Source organism: Erinaceus europaeus, chromosome 22 (genome assembly GCF_950295315.1).
Source record: "Erinaceus europaeus chromosome 22, mEriEur2.1, whole genome shotgun sequence".
Taxonomy (NCBI): Eukaryota; Metazoa; Chordata; class Mammalia; order Eulipotyphla; family Erinaceidae; genus Erinaceus; species Erinaceus europaeus.
In genome coordinates, this window is record NC_080183.1 from 8,781,314 (window position 1) to 8,805,180 (window position 23,867).

General features: G+C 46.2%; 2 protein-coding genes across 12 annotated transcripts in view; one reads left to right on the forward strand and one right to left on the reverse strand.

The window, feature by feature from the left end:
* Positions 1-10,860, reverse strand: part of GPR65 (G protein-coupled receptor 65) — a 23,755-nt gene extending 12,895 nt beyond the window's left edge. Inside the window, exons 1-2 of one of the 2 annotated variants that reach the window (XR_009547249.1) lie at positions 10,722-10,860; positions 7,944-8,075 (exon numbers count right to left, since the gene is read on the reverse strand). The gene's annotated coding sequence lies outside the window, so the exon portion shown is untranslated. Of the gene's footprint in view, positions 1-7,943; positions 8,076-10,721 lie in introns of those variants that run through there. The other variant, XM_060181251.1, reaches the window with a different exon arrangement.
* Positions 5,847-23,867, forward strand: part of GALC (galactosylceramidase) — a 37,146-nt gene continuing 19,125 nt past the window's right edge. Inside the window, exons 1-7 of one of the 10 annotated variants that reach the window (XM_060181242.1) lie at positions 5,847-6,227; positions 11,714-11,782; positions 12,551-12,614; positions 15,198-15,311; positions 18,188-18,327; positions 22,533-22,571; positions 23,230-23,360. In XM_060181242.1, the coding sequence (XP_060037225.1) occupies positions 6,033-6,227; positions 11,714-11,782; positions 12,551-12,614; positions 15,198-15,311; positions 18,188-18,327; positions 22,533-22,571; positions 23,230-23,360 (752 nt within the window). In that variant the 5' untranslated portion in view covers positions 5,847-6,032. Of the gene's footprint in view, positions 6,228-7,795; positions 8,086-8,252; positions 8,272-11,713; positions 11,783-12,550; positions 12,615-15,197; positions 15,312-18,187; positions 18,328-19,377; positions 19,451-22,532; positions 22,572-23,229; positions 23,361-23,867 lie in introns of those variants that run through there. The other 9 variants (XM_060181246.1, XM_060181240.1, XM_060181248.1 and 6 more) reach the window with 9 other exon arrangements.

Genomic DNA, 23,867 nt, shown 5'->3' on the forward strand with positions numbered 1-23,867 from the left:
AGGGTCATGATCCAGGGAGCTACATCTCACACCCAAGTGAAATCCAAATAGATAGTAGGACCCAAGAGTAAGTATGTGAGGCCCAAGACCGTCTCCCCAAGTTCCCCTGTACCCGGTCCAGTACAAGAAGAGTAGCGGGGTTTCTGGAAGGCCATGCAGGGCACACAGAACCATCCCTGTAATGGCACATCTGCCATGTCACAGAACCAGCTCTGTGGCCGTTGATTAGGGACGGCTCAGATGTAGGTCCTGCATAAATTTGATGACCAGAAGGGAAAGAGGGCATCTTGAGAAGGATCAACACTGAAAGAGGGCTCTCTGAGAAGCCAGTGTGTAGCTGTGTGCTCTAGTCTTGGCCACCTGCAGACTTCTTGGATCTTAGATGGAGGTGTTGGCTGAATGGTGTCCACTGCCCCCACAACCTGCCCCAGTTCATGTTGAAATCCTATGCTCTCAAACTGGAACTCAGGATGTATTTGGAGATTATCTCTTGAGAGACAGAACCTTTAGTGAGGTGATTAAGCTAAAATGAAGCCCCCTTAGCATGGACCTGAATCCAATCTGACTCCTGTCCTTTTAAGAGGAAATGTGGAGTTAATATAGGCAAGTTATCACAGGAATGACCATGTGAGGACACAGAGAGGGCAATTATTTTCAACAATCTCTTCCCTCCTCAAAAAAAAAAAATGTCTCAGAAGAAAAATAAAGCTGTTGACACCTTCACCTGAATTGTTAACCTTCAGAGCAGTGGCAACAGACATTTGTTTTAACACCTCTGGCCTGTGGTTATTTCAAAATGGCAGTCTGATTATGGACAGAACCCAGAGGAAGGGGAGACTGGACTCTGAATGAACATGGGCTGAATTTTTACCATCCTCCCTGGGGCTGGGGGCTGGGAGGCGCAGTGGAACTCTGGTTGAGCTATAGAAAGAAAAGGATCTTCGGCTTCTTATATTTGTGATGATGGCCCAAGACTGGAAGCCTCAATATGAAGACTGCACTTCTGATTCTTGGTTTTACAACCCACAGTGAAGATTCCTTTGTGTGTAGCAAAAGCTAAGCTTTACAGCTTGTACTTAGCAATTAGAACTCATTTGGCTGCATCTCATTACTGTTTAGACACGCAGGAGAATGATTTTATTGGTTTAAGAAACTCAGGCATTGCCCGTGAGGAAGTTGACACATTCACTGTAAGACATAATATTATGTTCTGACTCTGAGAAATCACTCTGATGGCTTTTAGTGCCTTTATTATTCTTACATTTAACTGATACAATCAACTGTTAAAACAAAATTTTAAATCCAAATAGTGTACTTTGATGGCTTAGTAGACTGTTGAAGTCAGGGCAGTAAGTGCACAAATTTGTGGAGTTTGATTGTGGGAAGGGCACTCAGTTAATAGTTTGAGATTTAAGGTTCCCAGAGTCTTCCATCCATGCTTAATCGAAGACATGTATTCATATGCTACATTGATATGTGATGGGTCAGACAGAGAAGTGTAGATGGTTGGCAAGACATTTGAGTCAGCTGGGGCCAAGAGACTAGAGGGAGACAGGAAGGAGGATCTGAAGTGGTGTGGCATCCATGTTATCAGGACTTGTGAAGATGAGTTCTGTTCCACTCAAATCCATATAATGGGCAGAGTTGAGTAAAATGAAAATCCTAGGGTGACAGAAACACCTGTCACTTTATAGAGAGTGATGCTACTACCAATTGGTTTTTAGAGGCTCCTAAAACAGCTCCACAAATGAAGTGTAAATGAATCAATTCCTTTCGGTGGCTTGTAATATCCCTAAATGATTCCACCAAATAGAAAGAGTAAGATCTAAACCAACCTCACACGAGTGGTTTGTGGATTGCCTCAGAGAGGAGAAGGAGGAGGAGAAAGAGGAGGAGAAGGAGAAGAAGAAAGGCAAAGTGGCCATTATAAGTGGTAGATTTGTTATGCAGCCTCTGAGCCCCAATGGTAACCCTGGTAGCAGTGAAGTGCTGGAGCTCATGTAGAGTGGCTCCAGCCGGCGGTAAGTCTCCGATCCTCCCTCACCAGTTCTAGTGACTGTGTGATACAGAAAGGAGGCGTCGGGGAATATTCTGGTACAAACACTCATTTATTTGGAGATAGGTACAGCTTTATATTGCGTTAAAGAACATTTTTCACATATGTCAGAAATTATGGGTTTCTTAAAGGTCAGCTTGCCCTTATGGTAGGGGGCTGGTATGACAAGAATTGATATGATACATAAAGGTCAAAACGATTAGTCTCCATGATGCAGGCAAGTTAACTATCCAAAGGCATTTGAGAGAAGCATAGGGGTTAAACCAGTAAGGTGAGGTAGAGAAGAAGAAAAAAACAAAACTTTATGTAAATCATAGATATCAAAGCGCACAAGAAAATAGAATTTGAGGCTTTTCACTGCCTAGTATAGGCGGGGGTGTATGATAGAGTGTGTTCGTTCTCCTTTATGATCCAAAGGTGAAGTGGATGTGTGAACTTTGAGTGAACCCTAAAGCAGGCAGCCATTTGGCCTGCTGCTAGCAGGGGAAACTAAGTGTGAGAGGCCTGTAGGCTTTCTGTGAGCTTGAGAGACTAATAAGGAGAAACTGAGTCTGGGAGACTTTTCCCTCTTGGCTCATCTCTATAAGGAGAGAGGCTAACAAGTGGGGTGTCTTTCCAGACCTCCATCCAAGGATGGGAGAGCTCCCCTAAACTCTGCCAAGCTTTCACATAGTCCCACAGTGAAGAAGAAGAAAAAGAAGAAGAAGAAGAGGAGGAGGAGGAGGAAGAGGAGGAGGAAGAGGAGGAGGAAAGAAATTATGAGTCACACACAGAATTCATTATATTTTCATATAATACACTTTTGTCAAATCTTAGATTCTTGTAAAGACAATGCATATAAGATCTAAGGAAAAGATAATCTTAAGCAGGCAAGCCAGGAGAAACTTGGGAACGCATCTGTATGGAGTTATGTTTACATATCCACATTATTATTGATAAGAACCTGTTAGGTTTATTATTTATTATTTATTATTATTTATTAGAACCTGTTAGGTTTCATTTTTCACATTTAAGGATCTATTTGGGACTTATGAGTGGCATGAAGCATATCTCTGTATGGTTTTATCTTTTTTTCCCAAATGGGTATAAAGTCAAAGTTAAAACAGTGACTTAAAACAACTCATGTATTTGAATAAATACCACCCCTGACATTGCTTAGGGAGAAAAATCAGGGAAAAAGACTCTGTCCTTGAATTTCTGAAAGCCAAATTCTGATGAGCAAAAGGAAAACCATATTAACTAAGACTTTAGACTACTGTTAGAGTTCATCAGTACTTTTAAAATCACTTCTCTTTTTTTTCTTTCTGTACTTTTGCTTTAAATTTTCTTTTTGCTTTATTCTAATGAGAGAGACAGAGACAGAAAGATACAGGCAGACTCTCTCTGGCTTGTGGGGGCACAAGGGGTTCAAACTGGAATTTCAGGTATCAAAATCTTTTTTGCATAAACTGTTATACTGTCTCTGCTGTCCAACTCATTTCTTTTTAAGACACCATTTGAATTTGTTCATATTTTTTTCACATTAGAAAAGATACCTTCCTGTGACTGAAATATATATCTGCGCGCACACATGCGCGCGCGCGCACACACACACACACACACACACACATATATATACTAAGAGAAAAGTTGTTTTATTATTTTAAGTTAAAAGTTGTGTCCTACAAATGTCTTGTTTATCTCAAGGACCCTGAAACCACAGAAGCAAAGGAAGCTTAACACATGATCACTCATCTGATATCTGCAGTTTCCTTTTATCTTACCTCTTGAGCAAATTTCAGTGCTGTGCACAGCAGTACAAGGATCTTTCTCAGCTCATAGTTTGCCTTTTTTGTTGTTTATTTATTTATTTGATAGAGGCAGAGAGAAATTGAGAGGGAAGTGTTCCTAGAGAGAGAGAAAGGAAGAAAGACACCTGCAGCACTGCTTCACAGCTCTCTGAAGCTTCTTCCCTTGTGGGTGGGGACTGGGGGCTTGAACCCCAGTCCATGGACATGGTGACATGCATATTCTACCAACTGTGCCACCACACTCACTATTACGATGAAATGAATTTGTCCAACGGTTTCCCAAACATAGCCTCAAAGCTTGAAAAGACAGAGCCTGCCCCACCCACTGGTATGAAATGAGTTTGCTGGAGGTGGTGGTAGTGGGGGCAGTGGCTTTCTTCTGTAAACTATTCCATTTCCTCTTTTACCGTTTCCACACACTGCACAGGCATTTGCAGCCTGTTTCCCAAATCCAAGATGCAAAGATGGGGTACAGAGCAGTATGTGCTGGGCTCCCACTTCCTCATTCCATGTGCCTAGTGGCGTTTCCTCCGACCACCCAGCAGAACTTCCCTCTCACCGCATAAGCGTGCACGTGCTACACACAGGAAATCTCAGGGCTAGAGGGCAGCAGGGCGCTCGCTAGGCTTATGATCTGATCTGGGACTTGTAGCCACTGTGCTTCAAGCTGTGCTTTCAGTAGACAGCAAGAACGGAGGGGCCTCGGGGGGCTCTGGGATGGCAAATCTGTAAACACTGCTGCATTTTTTAAAGTTTTTATGATTCACTAATGGTGGGCATCTTAGAGTTCAGATATATGCTGTACCTGGAAAAGAACAAAATAAACAGAGTTAAGCAAGTGGCTGACATTCTCGACCACTACACTGACTGCAAACCCTAACACATAATTGCAGAAGGAACTACTTAAGTGATTACACTGAGGCGACAGGCATGGGCTCTGACTAGACTTGATCAACCCCAACAGAGGAATAATAATTTAAGAAGAGAGAAAAAGGCCAGTGTAGTTACTGTTCATGAAGAATCTGGGGCTCTCTGTTTTGAGACTTCCTAGCTTGAGGTGTTGGCCTCGGTCTAATACCGTGATCCTGAAACTTCAACTCCGGTTTGTGGCTGAGGGTCAGGATAATCCTCTGTAGCGGAGAAACCACGAGCTCTACAAAAGGCTACATGCCGTGTGGTCTCTGAGTAGCTCTTCTGCCTGACAGTCTGTTATCTCCAGGGCTCCAGAAACTGATAAACATTGCATGGCCCGCTCAGGAAGCACGTGGGTGTCAGAAACTCTCTGCCGTCCCTTAAGCCTCTTGCATTTGCACCAAATACCAAGGAAACGAGGACTCTTGGGAGAGGCATGCTGGGTGGGCCACCTCCTTGATAATTCATCAGTTCCCTACCCGTTTAGGCTTTACGGGGGTCGTGGGGGTGGCTAGAAGAGATTTTTAAAAAATTCTATTTATTGATTGGCTAGAGACCGTCAGAAATCGAGAGAGCAGCCCTGCGTCACCGCTTGTGAAGCTCCCCCATCCTGCAGGTGGGGTCCAAGGGCTCGAACCCAGGACCTTGCCCACTGGGACAGGTGCGCCACCGCCGACCCGGCTGGCACAGTGTCAAGCTGCAGTGGAAGGCAGTTTATGAAGCTAAAGACTTGGTGTCAAAACAGTCCCCGGCATGTAAAAGCTCGTCCGTGAGAGGCGCGCAATGCGCTCGCTCAGCTGGGATGGGGTCCGAGCGCTCGTTGCCTTCCTGGCCTTGAATACAACCTAACCTCCTAAGCAACTGTCCTCGTAGCTCATCTGCAGAATACTTATTTATCCAATTATTTTGGATAGAGACAGAGAGGGAGGGGAGGGAGAGAGAGAGAGAGACGCCTGTAGCGCCTTCCTGCAGGTGGGGGCCGGGCCCGGGGCTCGAACCCAGTGCCTAGCGCATGTCAAGGAGCCGGGGCGTCCAAGATGCGGCAGGAGCTCCTCCGCAGGTCCCCCCGGTGCCCCTCTCGCAAAGGGCTGCGGCGGGTGAACCGGAAGAGAAGCGGCGGGAAGCGAAGCCCCGCCCACGCCCTCCGGTGACCCCAGCGCGCCCCGTGCCCTCACCCAAGATGGCGGCGGCGGCGTCGGCGGCCTGCCGCCCTTCTCCACCATGGCGGCGAGCGGACCCGCCTCCCGGGGCGCCGGGGTCATGTGACCCACACAATGGCTGAACGCCTCCTCCAGGCTTCCCGGCGACGCCGAAGGAAAGCCATGACGGCCGCTGCGGGGCCCGCGGGCCGCGTCGCGGTGCCCCTGCTGCTGTGCGCGCTGCTGGCGCCCGGCGGCGCGTACGTGCTGGACGACTCGGACGGGCTGGGCCGGGAGTTCGACGGCATCGGCGCCGTCAGCGGCGGCGGGGTGAGCGGCGGCGGCGGGGTCGGCGGCGGCGGGTCCCTCCCGCCCCACAAGCCCCCGCGGCGCGGCCCCTCGGGCGGGCGCGGGGCCCCAAGAAGCCGGGCGGTTAGGCTGAGCCCCGCCGGGAGCTGACAGGTCCCGAGAGGGACGTGACTGCGGCTGGTCGCTGAGCCCCGTCTCCCAGCGGACGCCCTGGGTTGGGTGCTGGGCACTGGTGCTGGTGCTGGTGCTGGGTGCTGGGTGCTGGGTGCGGGTGCTGGGTGCTGGGTGCGGGTGCTGGTGCTGGGTGCTGGTGCTGGGTACTAGTGCTGCGTGCTGGGTGCTGGTGCTGGGTCCTAGTGCTGCGTGCTGGGTGCTGGTGCTGGGTACTAGTGCTGCGTGCTGGGCGCTGGTGCTGGGTACTAGTGCTGCGTGCTGGGTGCTGGTGCTGGGTACTAGTGCTGGGTGCTGGTGCTGGTGCTGGGTACTAGTGCTGCGTGCTGGGTGCTGGGCGCTGGTGCTGGGTACTAGTGCTGCGTGCTGGGTGCTGGTGCTGGGTACTAGTGCTGGGTGCTGGTGCTGGTGCTGGGTACTAGTGCTGGGTGCTGGTGCTGGGTACTAGTGCTGCGTGCTGGGTGCTGGTCCTGGGTACTAGTGCTGGGTGCTGGGTGCTGGTGCTGGGTACTAGTGCTGCGTGCTGGGTGCTGGGTGCTGGTGCTGGGTACTAGTGCTGCGTGCTGGGTGCTGGGTGCTGGTGCTGGGTACTAGTGCTGCGTGCTGGGTGCTGGTCCTGGGTACTAGTGCTGGGTGCTGGGTGCTGGGTACTAGTGCTGCGTGCTGGGTGCTGGTCCTGGGTACTAGTGCTGCGTGCTGGGTGCTGGTGCTGGGTACTAGTGCTGCGTGCTGGGTGCTGGTGCTGGGTACTAGTGCTGGGTGCTGGTGCTGGTGCTGGGTACTAGTGCTGGGTGCTGGGTGCTGGTGCTGGGTACTAGTGCTGCGTGCTGGGTGCTGGTCCTGGGTACTAGTGCTGCGTGCTGGACGCTGGTGCTGGTGCTGGGTACTAGTGCTGGGTGCTGGGTGCTGGTGCTGGGTACTAGTGCTGCGTGCTGGACGCTGGTGCTGGTGCTGGGTACTAGTGCTGCGTGCTGGGTGCTAGTGCTGGGTACTAGTGCTGCGTGCTGGGTGCTGGTGCTGGGTACTAGTGCTGCGTGCTGAGTGCTGGTGCTGGGTACTAGTGCTGCGTGCTGGGTGCTGGTGCTGGGTACTAGTGCTGCGTGCTGGGCGCTGGTGCTGGTGCTGGGTACTAGTGCTGCGTGCTGGGCGCTGGTGCTGGGTACTAGTGCTGCGTGCTGGGTGCTGGTGCTGGTGCTGGGTACTAGTGCTGCGTGCTGGGTGCTGGTGCTGGGTACTAGTGCTGGGTGCTGGTGCTGGGTACTAGTGCTGCGTGCTGGGTGCTGGTGCTGGGTGCTGAGTACTAGTGCTGCTTGCTGGAGCTATGTGCTGCGTGCTGGATTCTGGTGTTGGGTGCTAGTGCTGGGCGTTGGTGCTGAGTGCTGCGTGCTGGGTGCTAGTGCTGGGTGCTGCGAGCTGGGTTTTGGTGCTGGGTGCTGGACGCTGGTGCTGGGTGCTGCGTGTTGGGTGCTATGCTGGGTGCTGGTGTTGGTTCTGGTGCTGGGCGCTGGTGCTGTGTGCTGGTGCTGGGTGCTGCTGCCCATCTCTCCAGAAGCCTCGGTGGACCATCTTGTTTGGAGGCAGAGCAGGGCCTCAGGATCCCTTTAGGGAAGGAAAGGCCCTGGGACTTGACACCTCTGAGGAGCAGGCCAGTTTCTCCCCTTTCTTGTTCCATCAGGAACATAATGGTTCATGGGGCAGCTGTATGTGGGTACAACTTATTTTATTTTATTATTATTATTTTAAATATTTATTTATGTATTCCATTTTGTTGTAGTTATTATTGTTGTCATTGTTGGATAGGACAGAGAGAAATGGAGAGAGGAGGGGAAGATGGGGAGAGTAAGACAGACACCTGCAGACCTGCTTCACCGCTTGTGAAGCGACTCCCCTGCAGGTGGGGAGCCTGGGGGCTTGAACCAGGATCCTTATGCCGGTCCTTGCGCTTTGCACCACATGCGCTTAACCCGCTGCGCTACGTCCAACTTCCTATTTTTTAAAAATTTATTACTTATTGGATAGAGATAGAAAGAGACACACCAGCAGTCCTGCTTGGCTATTCCTGAAGCTTTCCCCCTGCAGGTGGGGACCGGGGGCTTGAACCCAGGTCCTGGAGCATTGTAACCTGTGCATTCAACCAGGTGCATCACCACCCAGACCCCCTTAATGTTCTTTTTATCTGGAGTATTGCTCAGCTCTGGTTTATGATGGTATCTGGGATTGAACCTGGTACTTTCAAGCTTCAGGTATGAAAGACTGTTGCACAAAGTGCCCCATTTTCAAATGATTGCAATGATAATCATTTCACAACTTACAGTAGGAGACACCTAATCTTACAGGGTAGCACCTATGTAAGTGTTCCTATGTGTGTGCATTGCTCATTTCAGCCACTCAGTACAGACTGGGTAGAAAATGGTCACAGCACTCTTGGCATCTTGCTGTAAGCTTCTTTGTGAAGTCCCAAGTACCCAGCACTGTCTGTGACATGTAGTATTTGGAATACTCTCATTTCATCTTAATGTCTCATAAGGAAGGCACTAGTTAAGAATGTGGTCATAAGAACAGATTCAGGGTCTGATCTAATGCTGACCGTTCACCGCAGCAGGGAGGTCACATCACAGTTCTTGGTCATAGTTTGGTTTCTTTTTTTTTAAAATTTTTAATTAATTAATTAATTAATTATTTCCCTCCAGGCTTATTGCTGGGCTCGGTGCCTGCACCATGAATCCACCGCTCCTGGAGGCCATTTTTTCCCCCTTTTGTTGCCCTTGTTGTTGTAGCCTCGTTGTGGTTATTATTATTGCCATTGTTGACGTTGTTTGTTGTCGGATAGGACAGAGAGAAATGGAGAGAGAAGGGGAAGACAGAGAGGGGGAGAGACAGACAGACACCTGCAGACCTGCTTCACCGCCTGTGAAGCGACTCCCCTGCAGGTGGGGAGCCGGGGGCTCGAACCGGGATCCTTACGCCGGTCCCTGCGCTTTGCGCCACCTGCGCTGAACCCACTGCACCACCGCCCAACCCCCCATAGTATGGTTCCTAGGGACCTTGATACTATTGGTACTTACAGGAACATTGCAGATGTAAAGTACTTGGGATGATGTCTCGCACATGGCTAGTTTGGATTAATACCGTTATCCTATTTCAGAGATTGAGGTGGGGGGAAGTTAACTTTGGGACCATGAATTAAAACCTGGTGCCAAGTCTGGGTATCTAAAACCTGACATTTATTAAGGGTTTCCTGTGATGTCAACCAGTGAGTTTGTCCCTTGAGGAGTGGAAGAAAGGTTTATTTACATATGTCCTACAACATGGGGGTGATGGTCCTTTGTTTTTCAAGTCCTTACAACCCCCCCAGCCCGACTGCCTCGTGCCTGTATTTTTAAAATATATTTTTATTATTTATTATTGGATAGAGACAAAGAGAAATTGAGAGGAGGGAGATAGAGAGGGAAAGAGACAGAAAGACACCCTCAGCTGTGGTTCACCGCTCAGGACGCTTTCCCCCTGCAGGTGGGGACAGGGGCTTGAGCCTGCGAACTTGCGCACTGTAAGGTGTGTGTTTAACCTGTTGCGCCACCACCTGGGCCCCTGGTGCCTGTTTTTAAATGCTTTGTGCTGGGGTTGGGGTTGCAAATTACCCTCAGGTCTCCTGTACCCCTCCCCGTTTCCCCCCCAAGACATGTGGGAACTTCCAAGGGACCGTCAGCTTTCTGTGGCCAGTCCCAAGTGATGGGCAGTTATTTTAAGTACCTTCAACTCCCTCCATCCTGAGAAAATTTTAACCCCTACGTGCTGTGTTACAACCAGCTCTGGTGCAGGGGCATTTCCTGGGGTCGGTGATAAACCACTCCAGCCCATACTCAAGCAGTGTGATTAATGACCTGAAAATGTGTCATTGCCTAACGGTGTATTCTAATATCTGTCTACGTTTCTTTCTTTTTTTAAGAAACACTTACAATTATTTCTTTATTTACTTATTATTGGATAGAGACAGAAATTGAGAAAAGAGGGAGAGATAGAGAGAGAGAGAGAGGGTTGTAGCCCCACTTCATCACTCTGGAGCTTTCCCCCTACAGTTGGGGACCAGGGGCTTGAACCTGCGACCTTGTGTACTGTAATGTGTGCGCTTAGCCAGGTGTGCCACTGCCTGGCCCCTCTGACTGTATTTCTCTTGACTGATAATTGTTCTTGCCTAATGTTTTTCCTTAGGCTGTGCCTGTAGGCTTGCTGTAGCACCATGATGTGTGTCTGCTCAATTCTGGCAGGAGTACGTAAAGGCAGAGCAACACAGATACTGAAAGACAGGGTGAGGGAGGTGTCATGCAGGGCAGAAGTAATATTTACCTTGGTAAAAGATTGACTAAACAAGGGTGTGTACACAGTGCTGATCGCTTTAAAGAGTGCCACCTTCAATTCTGAGGTCCCTGCTAGTCTGTAAGCTTTGTGTATTATGTTGCTTACAGCTGCTGTGCTGAGTTCTTTCCATGTATCTTGTCATCTTCCATCAGCTGCATGAGTTAAATAAGCACTTCATTATAATCCACCCTGGGTTAATCGCTTGTACATGATGACATCATAGGCCACGAGCTTCATCTGACCTAAGACCTCATCTGATATGTCGCCTGTATCAGTGAGACAAAGCCCAGTGGGAGACATGTTAAATAAAACGCTCAGGGACTAGAAGAATGAACAGGGAATAAACTTGACTAAAATTCCCTGTCCTCAGGGGACAGACAGGTGCTACAGAATAGTAAAGCGTGATTAGGGGACAGAGTTAGAATCTTGGTGGGGACAGAGACTTGTGTCATCCTACATCCATCAAGGGGGAGGAGCGGTGGGCACCCGTCCTTGTCAGAGTGGAATTTGAGCCAAACACCGGAGGATGGTTTGGAATCTGCCAAACGAAGCTGTTTTAGTCCACCTGTGTGCTAGCTCTCAGGCTTAGGCAAAAATTACCAAAGTTATGGGCCCGTTGCAACAGATCTAAAGTAGACTTGAACACCCTCATTTCATCTGCTTTTTTCTTAACTTTGTGTTCCTGTTTATTGAACACTTTGTCCTTCATATATCTTACCCCTTTGCAGACAGGTGATCTTAGGGAGAGAATTTACATTTAGTTCTCTTAATGACCACTTAGGTATCCGGGTCCTAAGATAAATTTGGAATCAAAAGGTTCATGAAGCCTCAGCCAACCCTCTTCTCAAACTTGCCCTTTTGTTTAGAACCTGCGAGGTAGCCATCGGAGTAACCAAGGCAGGCAGACATAGAACCAGAAAAGTGATTTTCCCACTGCTTTGTCGAAACTCTTAAGAGACTTTTGTTTCTGTACTTTTTAGGCGACTTCTCGACTTCTAGTAAATTATCCAGAGCCCTATCGTTCTCAAATATTGGATTATCTCTTTAAGGTAATGGGAAGATCATAATCTAATGACACTTGTAATGCTTTTTATATTGTATTTATTATTTATTGATTTGGCTAGAGACAGAGAAATGGAGAGGGGTGGGGGAGAGAAAGAGAGACCCCTACAGACCTACTTCATCAGTGAAACTTCTTCCAGGCACCACCCCCCGGGCCCCACTTGTAGTACTTTTGAAATAATATGATGAATTCCACTCATAGAACTGACTAATCACCTTCACAATTTTAGGGTTTTTTTTTTTTTTTTTGCCTTCAGGGTTATTGCCGGGGTTCGGTGCCGCGAATCCACTGCTCCTAGAGGCCATTTTTTCCCTTTTGTTACCCTAGTTGTGTTACCATTGTTGTGGTTATTATTATCGTTCTTATTGATGTCGTTGTTGTTGGATAAGACAGAGAGAAATGGAGAGAGGAGGGGAAGACAGAGGGGGAGAGAAAGACAGACACCTGCAGACCTGTTTTTCCACCTGTGAAGCGACTCCCCTGCAGGTGGGGTGCCCGGGCTGGAACTGGGATCCTTCTGCTGGTCCTTATGCTTTGCGCCATGTGCCCTTAATCCACTGCGCTACCGCCCAACCCCCAGTTTTGTTTTTTTTTAAAGTGGCATGCTTACATTTCCAATAAGTTGCTTTTTATTTTCAGTTTTGCTTTGGCTTTCTCACTTGTAAAGCCTCAGGCAGTAGTTTGCAACTGTCTGCAAGTGTTTACTTCTTCCTACAGCAAAGCACAGTGTTAATGCTGTTCCTTCCTTCCCCAGCCAAACTTCGGTGCCTCTTTGCATATTCTAAAAGTCGAAATAGGTGGCGATGGACAGACAACAGGTAGGCGTATCTGGGAGAGTGAACCACCTGAGATGAAATTAGAGTGTACTATGAAAGGAAAAGTCTCACCCGAATAATGAAGCTAAAGGGTTGTCATTCCACACGTGTAGTCTCTGGACACAGTCTGAGGTGAAGCATGTTGAGGTGGCAATCGTTGCGTTGAAAAATTTTAATTTTTCTTAAGAAAGAAGCAAAGAAAAATTTTAGTGTGTAAGATATATAATATCTGATTACCTTGTAATGAAGTGTGCGGCAAAGTGTGTCTGGTTATTACTTCAGAATTTCTGTGACCATGCTACCTGGACATGGCTGACCTCTTCAGAAATCCAGCTTTTTTTTTTTTTTTCCCTCTTAAAAACAAAAGTATTTCTACTACTTACCTTTTTAAAGCATAATTTTCAAAATAGTTCTTTTATTTATATGACAGTAAATTGAGAAGTGAAATGGAGATAGGGAGAGAAGAGACGAGAGAGAAACTGAGACCTGCAGCACTGCTTCACCATTTGTGAAATCCCCCCACCACAGGTCGGGAACAGGACTTGAACCCGGGCCCTTGTGCATGGTATTTATTGTGTGCGCTCAGCTGAGTACACTACCACCTGGCCCCCACTGCTTACCTTTTTAATCTCTGTTGTTGCTGTTTCACTTGGCTCTGTGCAGTACACACAGCCAGTTAAAAAATTAACAGATGTTTGATCTCCAGCAAGAACTTCCTTTGCATGGACGTATTTCTAGAGTTCACATTCTGTTGTTGTGAACTTTAGAGGATTGTTCACATACCACCCTTTTTATGAGTGACCTTGAAGTAGTTCTTACTAAGTAGGTATGTTTGATCTTTAAATTTCACCTGTGAGTGAGACCAGCCAGTACTCCTCCTTCTCCTTCTGGCCTGTGTCACCTAACAACATTTGTTTGAAGAAATCTGTGGACATCTGTGTTCCTAGAAGCACTCTCTGTGCTAACCCCCACGTGGGAACCACCCCAATATCCAGTGGAAGTTGAGTGGCTTGGGAAGCCGTGGTATAAATACACAACGGGATACTTCTCGGCTGTTAGCAATGATAAAATCTTCTTTGCTGTTGCTACAACCTGGAGGGAGCCTGAAGGAAACACATCACAGCAATTTATGCACACTTGATAACTATTGCTGACGCAAAACAAGATAGAGATACAGAGGCAGGTAGTTCTTGTGAACTCTCATGTTCACCAGTGAGGAGGAACGAGGCAGTGACGCTCTCTCCTGGGGCAGCCTTTCCCAACAATCAAAGGCAGAGGTGTGTGAAATGGGGCGACACGGGAGGACTTTGGTGTCACCCTCTCGGCACACTGTAGGGAGTTAGCATAGCAGTGTCTGTCCTGGGAATGTGTATGTATCCTGCCTTTGAACAATGCTTTGTTGGGGCTGGGCGGTGGTGCGCCCGGTTGAATTCAAACATCACCACGTGCAAGGACCCCAGTTCAAGCCCCTCAGTATCCATGAGCATGGGGGAAAGCTTCATGAGTGGGGGAAACAGGTCTGCAGGTGTCTCTCGTTGTCCCTCTTTGTCTCCCCAGCCCCTCTCAGTTGCTGTCTGTCCTATCAAAAGGAAAAAGATAAAAAGGGCAGAAAGGAAAAAATGACCATGGTGAATGATAGATTTGTTTTGCAGGCACCAAGCCCCAGGATTAAACTGGGTGGTAATGAGGAACGTAACAACAAACAAACAAAACCCTGAAAAACTTTTGTTGTTTTATGTATGCTATAGGTTCAGGGACTGTGGTATGAGGTCTGGGAGTTAGGAGCCAAGGGGTTTGCATGCGGGATTGAAAAGTTAGAAGTCAAGCGCAGGTGGCGCCAAACTCAAGGACTGGCAAAAGGATCCAGGTTCGAACCCCAGCTCCCCACCTGCAGGGGAGTCGCTTCACAGGCGGTGAAGCCGGTCTGCAGGTGTCTGTCTTTCTCTCCCCCTCTCTGTCTTCCCCTCCTCTCTCCATTTCTCTCTGTCCTATCCAACAACAATGACATCGATAATAACTACAACAATAAAACAACAAGGGCAACAAAAGGGGAATAAATAAATAAATGAATAAATAAATAAATAAATAAATAAATAAAAGAAAAGTTAGAAGTCGAGGTGAGCTGAACTTGAAGGTTAGATACAGGGATTTGAAAGCCCCAGAGATGCCAAGAGTTCAGTGAAATCTGAGCCTTGGAGTATTTCACTTCTCTTAACACTATTTATAAAAGAGAGTTGTGGCTTTATTATTTAAGACTTTGGGGCTGGGGAGATAGTATAATGGTTATGTAAAAATACTTTCATGCTTGAGGCACCAAAGTACCCCAGCTCTTTGGTTCAGTCCTGAGCACTACCATAAACCAGAGCTGAGCCAGTCAGTGCTCTGACCTCCCCCCCCAAAAAAAATTGATAATGGTCAGGATACTGAGATAATAGATTTTGATCACCCTCAAGTTTTGGATTACTGTTATTTGCCTCTTTTCAGAATTGGAGCTGAAATGCTATTTCTTGTGTTTGGATGTGGGTAAGAGAGGACCCGGGAAGCGTGACTAACAGGTGATGCCTTTGCTTGCTTCACTCTCCTCAGATGGCACTGAGCCCTCCCACATGCACTATGCCTTAGATGAAAATTATTTCCGAGGATATGAGTGGTGGCTGATGAAGGAAGCTAAGAAGCGGAACCCCAATATCATCCTCATGGGTAAGACGTGAAGGTTTCTGCCACCTGTGAGTCATGTCTGTTGAGTCATCGTTAATACTGAGGGGCTAAAAATGTTAACATTCCCCGTGTCCCACTGGCAGGAAAGCAGGTGCCAGTCAGGATCCTTCCTTTGTCCTTGGGTGTTCTCTCAGATCTGCATCCTGTCTTTGGGGTAAGGCACCACTGTCCCCATCTTAGTTTATACCCTTGACTTAAGATCAGATAACTAGTAAGTGGCAAAACTAATTCAGTTCTTGTTGTTGTTGTTGTTGTGTGTGCACACATGCTCCTGAAAACCCTCCTCGATACATTTTTTTCCCCCTCAAATTTCCCAAGCCCTAATAACTACCTTTGAGTAAATAAAATAAAATAAAATAAACAAATCAGAATATAAAAGGAGTCATTACAATTTGAGTAATAAACTCAAAAATAAAAAAGAATTTTTTATTCAAATTTATCAAAGGGCTATCCTATTTATAATATTGTCGACAACATATAGTAGCATATCTGAACTATTTCCAGAGTGGTTTATATATGTAGATTACATGCAGTAGTAGACACCTTTCCTAGAAGAGGTATAAACCTTTACTTTGTGAAACCAGTGACTTGAGAGCCTCTATTTTTAAGCAGTGTCAATACCTGACAAGGAGCCTCAGTTCTGTCCTTGGAGAGCTGATAACAAGATAATTGGATGACTTCTCCACTGGGACTTGTGTTTATTCACAACTTCATATAGCATTGGATGCACCTGGGTACAGGAGGCCTTCAGGCTCCCACAGCAGTGGTATACTTCCATCATCTGCACTGAATCTAACTTTTCAGAATAGGCTTTTGTGGCACTCAGACTAAGTGACACTGGCAGCCCATTGTAGATAATTAATTTTGAGTTACTTTAGAATCCATTTTCCACAATCTGATTAAGAGACAAGCTTCCCCCCCCAACCCAAATTAAAGAAGTGAGTCAGTGTGTCCTTCCTAGAAGGACTTTTTTTTTTTTTTAATTTATTTATTGGGGAATTAATGTCTTACATTCAACAGTAAATACAATAGTTTGTACATGCATAACATTCCCCAGTTTCCCATATAACAGTACAACCCCCACTAGGTTAGAAGGACTTTTGTAAGAGTTTCCAGAAGCACTTGGAGCAGGGAAAAGCACCACATACTTACTCACATACTTACTCACTCGGCTGTTTGAAGTTCATGCATGACTCACTTATGCAGAAAATCTGGCTTGCTGATTCAAAGACTGAATGCACGGTGGGCTCCCTGGGTGTATTTGGTATTTCACTGTTTGAAAATGTTTTCATGTCACACCGCATGTGTAGACATTGCTTCTGAGTCTAGAAAAATGAGTGCTTCGTTGTTTTGATTTGAATCTTCCAGTGGCAAACTAGTAACATGCAATAACAGTTAAGGAAATTAACTGGAGTTGATTTCTGTTTACTAGTAACAGAATGAAGATTGTAAATTGTAATGACTCCTTTTATATTCTGATTTTCTGTTTTTTATTTAAAGATGCCAATTAGGGTATTGGAAGAATATGAATGATTTGATGTAATTTAGCAGGTATACTTTCCTACTGACATAATGGTATTTATGTTGACATAGGGGCAGACTGTTTTCTAAATTTCATTACCTGAAGAATCAATGTTTTAAGTAGCCTTAAGTTATAAGAAAGTGGCCAAGCGAATGAGGGTTTTTATTACTTTTATCTCATTGGAGTATTTAAACACAAGTCCTGGTCGGGTGGTGGCGCACCTGGTTGGGTGCCCATGTCACAGTGCTCAAGCCCCCAGCCCCCACCTGCAGGGGAAAAGCTTTGCATGTGTGAAGCAGGGCTGCAGGTGTCTCTCTGTCTCTCTCCTTCTCTAGCTCCCCCTTCCCTCTTGGTTTCTAGCTGTCTTTATCCAATAAATAAATAAAGATAAAAAAATGAAACACAAATCTTTTTCAGAACTCCTTCATTTGATTTCAGAGAATGGAAGCTGAATAAGACATTCCGTTAGCAGGTGGGGATGTTAAGCTATGCTACACTCCTCTCTATTATGCACCTTGGAGAGAACTTTCTTGAAAGAGCATTTGGAACTGTAGAAATCCATTCTAGTACCCAATAAGAAATTATGGTACCCATAGAATGGAAAGGCTTTTGAGAATCTGTGAAGGGTTTGTACTCTCCTTTTATTTATTTATTTATTTACTTATTTATTTACTTATTTATTTTGTTTTCAAATTATCTTTATTTATTGGATAGAGACAGCCAGAAATTGAGATGGAGAGAGACAGAGAGACACCTGTGGCCCTGCTTCACCACTTGTGAAGCTTCCCTCCTGCAGGTGGAGACTGGGGGCTTGAATCTGGTTCCTTGTGTGCTGTCATATGTGTGCTCAACCAGGTGCACCACCAAGCCTTTGTACTCTTTCGTTTTTGAAAAATATTTCTTTCATTTTACTTGTGTGTGTGTGTGAGAGAGAGAGAAACAGACATCAACTCCAGTTAATTTCCTTAACTGTGTGTGTGTGGTGTGTGTGTATGTGTGTGTGTGTGTGTGTGTGAGAGAGAGAGAGAGAGAGAGAGAGAGAGAGAGAGAGAGAGAAATGGGTGGGGCAAGAAAGAAAGGAGAACGAGAGGAAGACAAAAGTCAGAGTGCTGCTCAGCTCTGGCTGATGGTGGTGCTGGGGCCTGAACCTAGAGGTAGGACCTCAGTGCCTCAGGCCTGAATGTCTTTTGCAGAACCCTTATGCTGTCCCCCAGCCCCCGTGGTCTTTCCTTCGGCGAGGCCCACATTGATCTGGCGCTAAGTCTGCGTTCCGCTCTGTGTTTCATGGTGCTGGCACTGTTGCGCCCACCCCACCTTTGCCTCTTCCCTCCTGCAGGGCTGCCGTGGTCCTTCCCGGGATGGCTGGGGAAAGGTTTCAACTGGCCATATGTCAATCTGCAGCTGACTGCCTACTACATCACGACCTGGATCGTGGGAGCCAAGCAGCATCATGACTTGGACATTGACTACATCGGGGTGGGTCCTATCTTCAAAGTATACAGAACCTCTGGAAGCTGACTTGTCATCTTGCAAAGGATATTGTTTCTGTAGCATTTTGCTGATTAACCGTCTTGTAGCATGAAACTAATTTCTTCTACTGGCCTCTGATATTAAGAGGAACTAAGCGCATGTGACTTCTGACTCCTCCCCCCGGCTTATACCAGAGTCTCCTTACTGCTGCCACATGCATTGTGCACGTCTTCTCCGAAGAGGCGCCTGTTGCCTGCTTTGCTTTTCTTTTTCATTTTTCTTCTCATTTTATATCGACTTATTTATTTTCCCTTTTGTTGCCCTTATTGCATTTTATTGTTGTTGTAGTTATTGATGTCATCGTCGTTAGGTAGGACAGAGAGAAATGGAGAGAGGAGGGGAAGACAGAGAGGGGGAGAGAAAGACAGACACCTGCAGACCTGCTTCACCGCCTGCAGGGGAAGCGACTTCCCTGCAGGTGGGGAGCCGGGGTTCGAACCGGGAACCAGGATCCTTATGCCGGTCCTTGTGCTTTGCACCACTTGTGCTTAACCCGCTGCGCTGCCGCCCAACTCCCCTCTTTCTTCCTTTCCTTTCCTTCCTTCCTCCTCCTCCTCCTCTTCCTTTTTTGTTTTGTCTTTGTTTGTTACCAGAGCACTGACTTTAGAGCCTCAGGCCTAAGAGTCTTTTTGCACAACCATTATCCGTTTTGACCCACACTGTTCTCCTGTTTATTGCATCACCCCATCTCAAATTCTGTTTTAAAATTCTCCCCTAAATCTGCTGTGTTTAGTGATCAGTTAAATGGTTAATCTGGTTTGGCTTCATGAAGCTCCTGTTGTTCCAAACCAGAAGTTGGCAAGCTTTCTCCCCCTCCCCTCCTCTCCTCTCCCTTCTTTCCTTTTCTTTCTTTCTTATTTATTTATTTATTTATTTATTTTTATCACCACCAGAGTTATTGCTGGGGCTTGGTGTTGGCACTATGAATCTACCACTCCCATGGGCTATCCCCACCCCTGCTGTTTTGACATTTTCCCCTTTTTTTTAATGTGCTAGGACAGAGAGTAATTGGGAGGGAAAGGAGACACCTGCAGACCTGCCTCACCACGCTGAAGAGCCTTTCCCGCAGGTGGGGATCCCGGGGCTTGAACCAGGGTCCTTGCATTATGGTAATGTGTGTGCTCACCCAGCCCCTGGCACTTTTTTCTTTTTCTTTTTCCCTTTCTTTCTTTCTTTCTTTCTTTTTTTTTCTCCTTCAGGGTTATTGCTGGGGCTCCGTGCCTGCACCACAAATCCACTGCTCCCGAGGCTTTTTTCCCCTTTTGTTGCCCTTGTTGTTGTGGTTATTATTATTGTTATTGATGTCGTTGTTGTTGGATAGGACAGAGAGAAATGGAGAGAGGAGGGGAAGACAGAGAGGGGCAGAGAAAGACAGACACCTGCAGGTGGGGAGCCAGGGGCTCGAACTGGGATCCTTAGCCTGGTCCCTGTGCTTTGCGCCATGTGTGCTTAACCTTCTGCGCTACTGCCCGACCCCTGACACACTTTTTATTAAGGGGTCAGAAAATAAACATCTCAGGTTTGTGTGTCAAAAGGTGACATTAAGGATATCATGTGGATACTTGCATAACCAGTTCAGATGAAGCTGTTTAAAACTCAAAACCAGCTGTAGCTCTTAGGTAGCTGGCGATAGGGTCGATTTGGCAGAATGGTTGAAACCTGCCTGCCCTTACCCTATAGTGCTGGTTAGCACCATTTAATAGTTTGAAATGTAAAATATGGTGGCTCTCATCTGACTGGTCTTTGTGTGACTGTTATTCTATCTTTCAGTCTCCTGGGGATATAACGATGGTAAGGAGCTTCCTTACTAAGGAGTTCCTTCCCATATCGCTGGCCCAGAAAGAGTCATGATGCTTGGAGGGGAGGCTCATCTCTGTTAGTAGTTGTTTTCTCTGTGGCTGGAGGGATAACTCCCTGGTTAGGGAGCCTTCCGAGCTCTGTACATAGTGTAGGTTTGACCTGCCCCTCCCCCAACACGCGCGCGCACACACACACACACACACACACACACACGCACTGCATAGAAGCACCATAGCACTGAAGATAGCTCAGGCCCCCTCTCTCTCTCTCTCTCTTTCCCTCTCTCTCTCTCTCTTTCCCTCTCTCTCTCTCTCCTGCTCTCCCTCTCCCTCTCTCCCCCAGCCCCCTCTCTGTCTGTCTCTTTTGCCTCCTGTCTGAAGGGAAAAGTTAGCCAGCGTGAAATCCGTGAAATCAGCCAAGTATGAGGTCTCAGCTCCAGCCCAGACTCTGACTCTGCAAATACAAAACAGTCGTTTTTCAGCTCTGCAAAATGAAAACTCTAAAACCTCCATGCTTCATAATTCCAAACTTACGATATTTGCTTAGGGTCTCCCCCCCCCCCCCACGAACAGTTATATTTGTTTTCATAGTATAGCAGACTGCTGTGATTCTCAATGTGATTCTTAATGTCTGTTGCAGGTGGGGGAGACAGATAATGGTTATGCAAACAGACTCTCATGCCCGAGGCTCCAAGGTTCCAGGTTTAGTCCCCGGTACCACCATAAGCCAGAGCTGAGCAGTGCTCTGGTAAAACAACAACAACAAAACTTGTCTCTGTATAGTATATATGTGGTTCTTGCTGTTCAGGTGTGCCTGGTGGGCTTTTGTAAGGATACTTTTTTTTATTTTTTATATTTATTGATTCCCTTTTGCTGCCCTTGTTGTTTTAATGTTGTAGTTATTGATGTCGTCATTGTGGATAGGACAGAGAGAAATGGAGAGAGGAGGGGAAGACAGAGGGGGAGAGAAAGACAGACACCTGCAGACCTGCTTCACTGCCTGTGAAGCGAACCTCCTACAGGTGGGGAGCCAGGGGCTCAAACCAGGATCCTTACACTGGTCCTTTAACTTTGCGCCATGTGTGCTTAACCTGCTACGCTACCGCCCGATTCCCATAAGGATACTTAAAAAAATTTTTTTTATTTATAAAATGGAAATATTGACAATACTATAGGATAAGAGGGATACATTTCCACACAGTGCCCACCCCCAGAGATCCATGTCCAATCCCCTCCCCAGATAACTTCTTTATTCTTTATCCCTCTGGGGGTATGGACCCAGGGTCATTATGGGGTGCAGAAGATGGGAGGCCTTGCTTCTGCAATTGCATCCCCACTGAACGTGGGTGTTGACAGGTTGATCCATACTCCCAGCCTTTCTTTCTCTTTCCCTGGTGGGGCAGGGATCTGGGGAACTGGGGCTCCAGGACACACCGGTGGGGTCTTCTACCCAGGGAAGTCAGGTTGGTATCATGGTAGCATCTGGAACCTGGTAGGTGAAAAAGAATCACGATATAATGAATGCAGAACAAGTTGTTGACTAATCATGAACCTAAAGACAAGAATATTGCAGATGAAGATTTGGGGTCTCCATTTTGGAAAAATCTAGTAGGTCTATTTTAGGTATATTCCAAGGAGCCCATGACTTTACTAGTTTTTGCCTAAGCCTGACAGCTAACATGCAGGTGGACCCAGGTTATCGTCTGAGGAGATGGTGTCAGAGTTGGAAACAGGACTAGAAAGCTGGATCATGGAAAAGATTCTTATAGATATCCATGTCTGCAAGGTCATCAGTACCTTGCTTCAATGCACTGTCAATATTTTTTTTAATGCTTTTGAAAGACTGTTCTACAGCTAAAATCTCTAGAACCACCAAATATTTATTTAAAGATTTTTTTCTTTTTTTAATATTTATTTATGTATTCCCTTTTGTTGCCCTTGTTGTTTTATTGTTGTTGTTATTGATGTTGTTGGATAGGACAGAGAGAAATGGAGAGAGGAGGGGAAGACAGAGAGGGAGAGAGAAAGATAGACACCTGTAGACCTGCTTCACCTCTTGTGAAGGGACTCAAACCGGGATTCTTATGCCGGTCCTTGCACTTTGCGCCACGTGCGTTTAACCCGCTGTGCTACTGCCTGACTCCATTTAAAGACTTTTAAGAGTCCAGTTTTACTTAGAGGCTATATGGTCTTATCTCTGTATATTCTGTAATGGAGCATCCATCCAATACCATAAGAAAATGTATTTTCATGTGACACGGAAGACAGAGACAAGTGGCATCTTCACAGAACCGTCTGCAGCCTCACTCTGAAGACCGTTCTGTTTAGACTCCTTCACTTTCTGTTTTACAGATTTGGAATGAGAGGTCATTTGACATCAACTATATCAAGGTGAGTACAGCTTCAAAATCTTTTTACTCCTAACTTAGTACTGGATGATTCCTGTGTGGTTTCACTGATAGTGCCAGGAATAACCCTGTACCATTTGAGCATGGTTACTCATTTATTTGACAGAAAATTTAAGAAAAATTTTAATGATGTTGAAATGCCTAATACTGTTTCTTAATTTTATTTAGATATTTTATGTTATTGATGAGAGAGACAGAGAGAGAGAGAGAGACAGAGAGAGAGAACCATAGCATCACTTGGCACACATGATGCCAGGGATTGAACTGTGGGGGCCTTATGTCTGATAGTTCAACACATTATCCACTGCACCACCCCCCAGGCCTTAATAATCCTTTAAAAAATTATTTAGTGGTTAGAGACATTCAGAAATCGAGAGGGAAGAGGGAGACAGAAAGACACCTGCAACACTGCTTCACAACTTGCAAAGCTTTCCACTTGCAGATAGGGACTGGGGCTCGAACCTGTGTCCTTATGCACTGTAACGTGCACTCAGTCAGGTGTGCCACTGTCTGGCCCCCACCTCTTTCCCTCTGGATTTCTCATGAAAATTTACAGAATATTTAAAGAGCTTTTTTTTTTTTTTTTTTTTTTTTTTTTAAGCTCACTTGTAACCTCTCCTGTGGTTTGTTCTCTGTGGAAGGTGTTGAGAAAAATGCTGAATGATCAAGGTCTCCATCAGGTGAAAATCATAGCGAGCGATAACCTTTGGGAGCCCATTTCTACTTCGATCCTGTTCGACCCTGAGCTCTTCAAGGTGGTTGATGTTATAGGGTAAGGAATGTTCCAGCTTAAAAACTGGCAACTTCCAATTGCTTGCTCCTCATAGTGACTGGACCATTGTTTTGGCCTTCTTAACAGTTCCATTTCTAGAAGGTGAGGGTTAGCAAGAGAATTCCCTTGGGTCTTGTGTCTGCTTTATATACAGTCTCTCAGAGTGTAGATTTTACTGACAGCATCCTTTAGTTTAGCTCCGGTTAACCCACCCACATGTTCTGTTGTGCATTGGAAATCGACAAATGGGCGAGTTAGACTTTTAATTTTGAAAGAAATATTAGATAAAAGTAAACATTTCATATTTGGACATTAGGATATATTTTTGCCTTTCTATTGCTAAAGATTTCATAGGTCGCTCATTTTGAGGGGGAGACAAAATGTATTGATTTAAATGAAAAATATGTGAAAATGTGTGTTTTACTGTATCTTCCTGGAGAAGTTGATGGCAATTTATTTTATCTGTCTATTTGGGTATTTATTGGAATGAATTCTGTTCTGAAAACT